This window comes from Sapajus apella, unplaced genomic scaffold (assembly GCF_009761245.1).
Source record: "Sapajus apella isolate SASKATOON/1434 unplaced genomic scaffold, GSC_monkey_1.0 scaffold7, whole genome shotgun sequence".
NCBI classification, from domain to species: domain Eukaryota; kingdom Metazoa; phylum Chordata; class Mammalia; order Primates; family Cebidae; genus Sapajus; species Sapajus apella.
In genome coordinates this window covers 12,948,359-12,956,583 of record NW_022436947.1, presented here as the reverse complement: position 1 = coordinate 12,956,583, position 8,225 = coordinate 12,948,359, and the positions used below count along the sequence as shown (strand labels likewise).

Genomic DNA, 8,225 nt, shown 5'->3' with positions numbered 1-8,225 from the left:
ACAGGAGTGTATCCAGATCTTCTCCTTGGCCTGTTCATTCCTGCTGCCCGAGCATCCCCGGCCACCTTCCCTGCCTCTGCCCACTTGAGTGGTGTCTGTACCTTCAATGGACAGCTTTGTGCCCACTGCCCAAGCACAGAGGCACAGGAAGGCAATGTGAATGTTCCAAAACCCCTCAACTCTACGGGGTATTCAGCAGTCCATGTGACAGAGGTGTCTCCACCAGGAGGAGTGGAGGCTGGGAGGTGGGTCCTGAGCTGCATATGAGCAGTGGGAGCTGACCTACTCTGCTTTGTACCTACAGGTGTGTTTTGGCAGATGAGACCACACGCCCTGGCCATGCTGTCCTTCCACCTGTGCCCTAGCTGTACCACATGGCATTATGAGGCTGTGATGGGCATACTGGCAGCCAACTGTGAGTCCCCAACACTGGAATTCTACCGCCGTGATGACTCTCCACAATGCTGCCTGGCTGGGAGTTGCTGACCAGCTTGCAGCAGGTGAACTTGCCAGTGTGGCACAAGCCTGGGAGACCTCCCAACGTAGGCCCCACCTGTGCCAGCACCCCCCCATGCTGCCCGCACTACTGCAATGCCCTCATCACCTTCCTGGGGACACAGGGCCTGGTGCCACATTCCCCAGCCCAACTCTGATGGGGCTCCAGCCACCCAATGGACAGGGGACACAGAGGATGGTGGAGACGTTGAGACCTGCTTGATTTATTCCGATTATTTAATATGCAATGACGCAATTGTAATCCCAAAGTGTGCAAAGTTAAAGCCTTCAACTGCAGCTGAGGAGAGGGCAGGAATGGTACACCTGGGGATGATGGTGAGTCAGGAATGACGGGCAGGCAGCCATGACCAGGGCAGCCTCCTCCCCAGGGCCAGGGACAGGGGAGTGGCCTCAGGAGCAGGACCCAAGAGTAGCCCAGGGCCTGGGAAGGGGGCAGAGACCTCCCCTTGGCCTAGGTCAGGAGCTCAGAAGTGCCACATGGCTGAGGGGGCAGCGGCCCAGGAAAGGCCAGAGGCAGGGCCAGGAGAGCACCATTTCCTAAGGGGCTGGGGGCAGGGAGGTGCCCTACAGGAGAAGCCAGGAGGGGCTGCCTGCCCCTGGGGTGGGGGCTGGGCTGGAGCAGGCTGCAGCAAGAAAGACCTGAGGCAGGCACAGGGCCTGAGATCCCGGCTGGCTGGGCTCGGGCGGGGGGCTCCCAGGGCAGCCTGACCCAGGGAGCAGTCCTGACTCTGTGGGGGATGCCCAGCGAGGGGCCGCAGGCCCCTCAGGGCCTCCCCCCCTCTCTCCCTGGAAAGGAGCTGGGGAACCCGTAGTGCAAATCTGTGGACCACTCAGTTATGGAGGGAGGCTGCGTCTGAAGGCAGACACTGGGGTGTGCCCCCTCTGCCACCTCGGCCTCCGCTGCTATCCTCAGTACAGCCGCTTCTCGTAACTGTGGGGACAAGGTAAGAGGGAGAACCAGCGTGGGTGTGTGGATCCTGCTCCCTCCCAAAACCCTTTCCCCAGGGCCCACAGATGCGGGAGAGAGCAGAGAGCTGAGGAGCCCTGGGATCTCAGCCGTAAGGGGCGGGAGGAGGGCCTCAAGCAGGCCCTGGGCCTATCCTCCCCAGGCCACTGTTCCCTGGAGAGCCATGCTGGGTTCCTTTGGGCCATCACCACATCTGAGTGGACTGTCCTCAGTGCACGGGGTGGAGAGACAGCTCAGACAGGCACGGCGCATCCTCATGGAGCAAGCTCCGACCTGGAGCCCAACCTCTGCTGCCCGTGTCTGCCCCCAGCCCCAGCCCCAGCTCTGCAGGCCCAGTGGCCTAGACTGCTCGTGGTCACCGGGTCCAGTCTAAGATGGGGCAGCCTTAGGCCTGAGCTCACGGGTGTCTCTCTGCAGCCAGAAAGGGATCTGTGTTTCAGCTGGATGAGTGGCCACCGCTGGTTTCTTCCACCATGGTGCTGGATATAGGGGACTGGGGGGCCAACCCGGGGTCCAAGTCTCATGACCACACCCCAGCGCCCTCCCACCCTCACCCAGTACCCACCCCCCCCCCACAAGCCCAGGTCCCACCCAGACTGCCCCTGCTCTACTCTACGCTTGGCCCGGGCAGCGCGGTTACTTACACGGCAGAAAGGTATAGCTACGGGAGGGTGGGGCGGAAAGAGACACAGGTTAGACACCCGCTGATGCCTGGGGACAGGGCTCCTGACCAGGGCGGGGCACATGCCTGCAACTACTGCTGCCAATGAGCACTGCCCCCGCCCATGGATGCCCCAGTGCCAGCCCTGGCATCCGTCTCTCTGCCCTTGTCCCCGCCAGAGGGGTCATACCCCCATCTTCTGCCTGCCTGCCTGGTGCCACCACCAGCAAGAGCCCAGCACCACCAGCCCTACCACCAGCCACCAAGCTTCCTGAGCAAGCAAGGGCTGGGAGTCCAGATGCAGTGAGTGGCCATACTTCCTGTGCCCTGCTCGGGAGAGGCCCCAAAGGAGGGGAGGGCCTGCCTGCATGGGGGCTAGAAGACAAGGAACAGGGGGCTGGGCCCTGGAGGAGAGGGCGACGCGCCATCCTGTAGCAGTATCTATCCCTGCTACAGGTGGTCCATGGGGTCCCTGGAACCTCAGCTTGGCCTCAGAACCTTGGCCCCACCTGCCCAACCCGCTGCCTGCAGGTGAGAGCGAGGAGGCCACACACTTACGAGTGCAGGCCATGGACGCCACCCTCGATCTGGGCCGACATGGTCCGCTTCTCAAACTTGAGCTCTCCTGAGTACATCATGGACCTGGGAGGCAGTGAGGTGGAGCAGGTCAAGGCCACCAAGGGTGGAGAAGAGAGAGAGAAAGGAAGCAGGAGCCGCCCCCAGTCTCAGCACTCACCGAAGGACGGACAGGCTGCGGGCCCCAATATCCTGGCAGCCATGCTGGATGCCTGCTATGAGGTAGGGCACGAACTTCTGAATGGACCCTTTGTCCTGGATGGAACCTGAGACACCCTGTGCGATCTTCACCTTATCCCCCTCGCTGCGTGGAGGGTGGAAGACTGAGCCCAGCAGCGTGACACTCAGAGGACCCCACCCAGTCAGATTAGGGGCCAGCTCACCCCTAAGAGCACCACAGGGGATTCTGATGGGGGAATCAAGCTCAGAGGATACTGCCCAGGAGTGTCCCCCAGGCTGCTCCTTGCTGGACAGGTAGCCCTGAGTCAGGTGGCCCAAGGACAGAGCCTGTATCTACTACTTATCCCCTGTGCCTCAGTTTCCAGAACCACCATATAGGACTGGCTGCCATCTGGGGAAGTCAGTGGTGTGGGTGGCCCTGAAGGGTTGTGGGCTGATCTGCCCAGGTGGGGCCCAGGGGCAGGGCACCTGAAGTATCGTTTCTGGCTGCTGCTGCTCTTCTCCATGGCATCCAGCGAGCCCATGCCCCGGTATTTCTTGAGCCGCACTCCGTCTGAGAAGAAGTACTCACCAGGGGCCTCCGTGGTGGCAGCCAGCAGGGAGCCCATCATCACTACAGTGGGCAAGGGATTAGTGCCTCCAGCCCACAGCCCTCCTACTGCCCCCACCTGCTCAATCCCCAGCACATTCTCCCCTCACCTGTGGAGGCTCCAAGGGCCAGGGCCTTGACCACGTGCCCCACGGTCTGGATGCCGCCATCAGCTATGATGGGCACACCAAAGCGCCGAGCATACTCGGCCACCTTGTACACAGCAGTGCCCTGGGGCCGACCGCAGGCCATCACTGGGGGAGGGTGGAGTGCACAAGGCAGAGAAGAGTCAATGGCAGCTCCAGGGCCAGGCACAGGGCCAGGCCAGCTCTTCCTCCCGTGCACCACCTCTACTTGGGAAAAGGGACAGGGCTGGACGGTGTTTCTGAGGCATAACATGGGTGCTGGCACATAACACCAGGGTGAATATCACTCCAGGGATCTGGGCCACCCTTCCCCTAAGAGCATGGCAGGGGATTCTGATGGGGGAATCAGAAGTGGCTTTCAGAGCCTGTCACCCCAAGACAGGTGACCCCAGCGCCACCTGCTCCCAAGGCACAAGTTCCCCTTCAAGGCTTTTGTTTGCAAAAACTGTTACTAGGGTTAGGTACTATGGTCCCCTTTGGGATACTGGTTTGTATTTCTTTAAGTCTAACTGTCCAAGGTCCTTCAGTGGCAGGTTTAGGTGGGGACTGAAATGAACCAGCACCTCTCTAGGGATGGATGCAAAGCTGGATAAATCAGAGATGGAGCCTCTCATTTATTTTGTCCCTACTCTACCCTAAGGCTTTGAACGGTGCCTGAAAGGGTCCTCATTTCATCATGGTGGTCAGCTAAGGCGAAGGGCACTAACTTAAAAAGCAGAGGCTCTGAAGACCAACAGGGAGAGGTGTCTAGGGCAGCAAAGGCCAAAGGCATCACTCAGTGTTTTGGAGAAATGACCCTCACAGGAGGGGCCGAGTGCATCTCCTCAGGCCAAGCCAGGACCCCAGTCCTCCAGGAAGCCACCCCACAAGTCAGACACCAGCCTCCAGGAAGTACCTCCTTAATAACCACATGTCAGGGCCCTCCTTCCCCCTTCGTGTTCAGGAACCCACCCTGCAAAAGGGCTTTGTAATTGGGTGAGCTCCCCACCCCCCAACCTCACGGTGATGCGGTGTATAATATATCCTTACGTATTCAGGAACACGTTGTCTCTATCTTGTCACAAATCGAATCAAACTCTGAGCTTCCAACAAGCCCCTTGGACAGTCACACCAGCCCCAGGCCCCAGGTGGGGCCGCCTTGACCGCACTCTGAGAAGTAGGCTGGAGCTCTCTCATCCTGCTTACACCTGCCTTCCCCTAAGTCAGTAGGCCCGACGGTGGGGTCCATGCCTGGGTCACCCCAGAGCCCACCATGGCAGAACAGGGCCTGGCAGAGACAGCACTCGATATGCAGCTGGGGAACAAGGGCGAGGCCCCCAGGCCAGCGGGCACTCGCTCACCTCCTGACACCCACCTTCCTGGGTGATGCAGATGGAGCCGCAGCCCATGCCCACGCGCAGCCCGTCCACACCAGCGTCAATCAGGTTCTTGGCCTGGGCTGCTGTCACCACTGGAGGTGGGAAGGGGCAGAGAAACAATGTGAGGATGGGAGGCCCCTGCCTGCCCAATGGCTTCCTGGGACCCCAGGTAGCACCTCCAGCCCCCTTATGGTGACCAAAGCCCATCATGTTCCCTGCCGCCCATGCCAGAAGCCATGCCATCACCTAGGGAAGCTGAAGGGCAGGAAAGGGTTACTCAGTGGAGGGGCAGGAGCAGCGAGGAGAGAGGCGACCCTGCACTCACCGTTCCCCCCAATCACCTGGAGGTGGGGGTACTTCTGTTTGATGTAATGCACCATGGCGATCTGATACACCGAGTTCCCTTGGGACGAGTCCTGTGAGAAGGGATGGAAAAGCTTGGACTTAGACAGCTGAGGACTCTCAAGGCAGGAGGGAGAGCCCGAGTGGATGAACCCCTAAAATCCTGTGCAAACTGTTATGAGAATCCTCTTTCCTTCCGTTTTTGTTTTTTTTTTTTTTCCCTGGAAATTCACTTAACAACTTTCAGTTGATTCTCAAAGGGGACTACGTCCCCAAAAGGTTAACCACCACTAATGTAGTTTTAGAGCAGATACGGCCTTAATTTTTTTTTTTCTTTTTTGAGACAGAATTTTGCCTTGTTGCCCAGGCTGGAGTGCAATGGCACGATCTCGACTGACCACAACCTCTGCCTCCCGGGTTCAAGCAATTCTCGTGCCTCAGCCTCCCAAGTAGCTGGGTTACTGGCATGCGCCACCATGCCCGGCTAATTTTGCAATTTTAGTAGAGATGGGGTTTCTCCATGTTGGTCAGGCTGGTCTCGAACTCCTGACCTCAGGTAATCCACCTGCCTCAGCCTCCCAAAGTGCTGAGATTACAGGCATGAGCCACAGCACCTGGCCGATAAGGCTTTCCATATTCACTGTACAGACTGATCCTTACAGCAAGGAGAAACTGCCTGGAGCCGTATCCTCTTCCCACCAAGTCACTAACCAAATGAAATGATTTATCTTCTTTAAGCCTGTTTCTTCATCTGAAAACAAAATGGCGACTGTCCCTTAAGGAGCTGATATACATAAAGGTCTTGACGCAGTGCCCGGGAAACAGGCAGTTCTCAGTGAACACGAGCTAAGTTATTAGGGTCAACTTATGAGCCAAGAAGGCCCTCAGAGGCCTTTGTTTGCAGTCTGTTGTGAGCTGCTGAGAGAGTCCCAGTGACCCTCCTATTGTTATTTTCCTGCCAGTCCTAGAATACAGATAAATCTAGATGTATGGTCCAGATCACTCACAAGGGGATCATAAGCCTTTATCCTCATTCCACTTCCCTTTGCTGGGGGGTAGTCTTGATTTGCTTTGTTGCTTACAGCAATTTGTCATTTTTTCAAAGACTCAGTGTGTACTTGTGCTTGCTGGTTAAATGGGCATACTGCATACTGGTGAGAGCTGGGCTTCCAGGGTACCTAATACTCACATAGTGAAAACTGTGGCTGATGAGAAATTTTTCAACCTTCCTCCCCCTCCCAGCCTCACCCATCTTGGAGTCCCCAGTATGTATTATTTCCATCTTAATGAACATGTGTGCCCTCTGTTTAGCTCCTTCTTATATGTGAGAGCATGCAGTATTTGGTTTTCTGCTTTGGAGTTAGTTCACTAAAGATAATGGCCTCTAGCTCCGTCCATGTTGCTGCAAAGGACAGAGTTTCATTCTTTCTTGTGACTGTGCCATTGGAGAATTTTAACTTGCTTGTTTTCTTTCTTTGTATCTCAGACGACACAAACCATTGTTTGCTTTTTAAGATGGTCTCATTCTGTCCCCAAAGCTGGAGTGCAGTGGCACGATCCTAGCTCACTATGACCTTGAACCCCTGAGCTCAGGTGATCCTGCCGCAGGCACTTCTAATTCTGACACCAGGGAGTACTTGGAAGCAGAGATGAAGAGTAGCAAGGGAGGGGCACAGGATTAATCACAGGTGAACCTGGGTCCTCATGAACCTCCACTCTGCTGAACCACCCAACCACCTTCCCCACCGCCCAGGCGGGACCTTACCAAAACTATGACATCGACGCCTGCCTGGGTGAGCAGGTCCAGGCGGTATTTGTCATCCTCACGGGTGCCCACAGCTGCCCCACACAGCAGCTGCTTGTGGGAATCCTTGGAGGCCAGAGGGTAGTCTCGGTTCTTCTTCAGGTCGGTGCGGGCGATGATGGCCACCAGTTCATCGTGATCATTGACAATAGGCAGCTTCCCTGACAAGGAATGCAGGGGTAAGATGAAGAAGCAGGTTTGGCAGGAAGGGGTTTGGGAGGTGTTGGGGAGGGTGAAGATGCAAGTGAGACCACGCCAGAGATTCCACTGAAGTACCCCAGGCAGCCACTAGGTGACAACACCTCCCAGGAAGTGTTCCTAGGGACACAGACCTCTTCCCAAGTAACAGGGAGCAAAGAAACCTCTCAGCCCAGCAGGTTCCTGGGGGGTCTGTGGATGGGCATCAACATGGCCTGGGATGGGCAGCCCCTAAGCACTGGCAGCCTTTCACCTGCTGGACCACAGTGGCTGAAATCTCCTAGCCAGGAGTGAAGCTGCCCTGCAGGGAGAAGCATGTGCCCTGTCCAAAACAAACTCCAAAGGACCCTCCAGTATGGACCAGGGAAGCATTTCCCAGGGTAGCCAACAGTGACCTGGTGAATATTTTATTTTTCCCTTTTTTCTAAAAAGCCAAAGTTGGCCGGGCATGGTGGCTCATGGCTTCCTCTCTTTGGGAGGCCGAGGCCAGTGGATCACTTGAGGCCAGGAGTTCAAGAACAACCTAGCCAATATGGTGAAACCCCATCTCTCCTAAAAATACAAAAAAATTAGCTGGGTGTGATGGTGTGCAACTATGTCCCAACTACTAGGGAGACTGAGGCAGGAGAGTTGCTAGAACCTGGGAGGTGAAGATTGCAGTGAACTGAGTAGTACTGTACTCAAGCCTGGACAACAGAGCAAGACTCCATGTCATAAATAAATAAATAGCCAAAGTTGTGGCCAGGCATGGTGGCTCACACCTGTAATCCCAGCACTTTGGGAGGCTGAGGAGGGCAGATGGCTTGAGGCCAGGAGTTCAAGACCAGCTGGCCAACATGGTGAAACCCCATCTCTACTAAAAATACAAAAAAAAAAAAAAAAAAAAAA

The 8,225-nt window shown here is 56.4% G+C and overlaps 1 protein-coding gene across 11 annotated transcripts in view; it reads right to left on the bottom strand.

The window, feature by feature from the left end:
* Window positions 1–692: 692 nt before the first annotated feature.
* IMPDH1 (inosine monophosphate dehydrogenase 1) overlaps window positions 693–8,225 on the bottom strand; it is an 18,714-nt gene continuing 11,181 nt past the window's right edge. For 7 of the 11 annotated variants that reach the window (XM_032276059.1, XM_032276062.1, XM_032276063.1 and 4 more), the window contains 9 exons: window positions 7,101–7,300; window positions 5,319–5,409; window positions 4,990–5,085; window positions 3,600–3,743; window positions 3,369–3,513; window positions 2,881–3,024; window positions 2,703–2,786; window positions 2,128–2,144; window positions 693–1,447 (listed from right to left, as the gene is read on the bottom strand). In XM_032276059.1, coding sequence (XP_032131950.1) covers window positions 1,347–1,447; window positions 2,128–2,144; window positions 2,703–2,786; window positions 2,881–3,024; window positions 3,369–3,513; window positions 3,600–3,743; window positions 4,990–5,085; window positions 5,319–5,409; window positions 7,101–7,300 — 1,022 coding nt within the window. In that variant the 3' untranslated portion in view covers window positions 693–1,346. The remainder of the gene's footprint in view (window positions 1,448–2,127; window positions 2,145–2,702; window positions 2,787–2,880; window positions 3,025–3,368; window positions 3,514–3,599; window positions 3,744–4,989; window positions 5,086–5,318; window positions 5,410–7,100; window positions 7,301–8,225) is intronic. The other 4 variants (XM_032276060.1, XM_032276069.1, XM_032276061.1 and 1 more) reach the window with 3 other exon arrangements.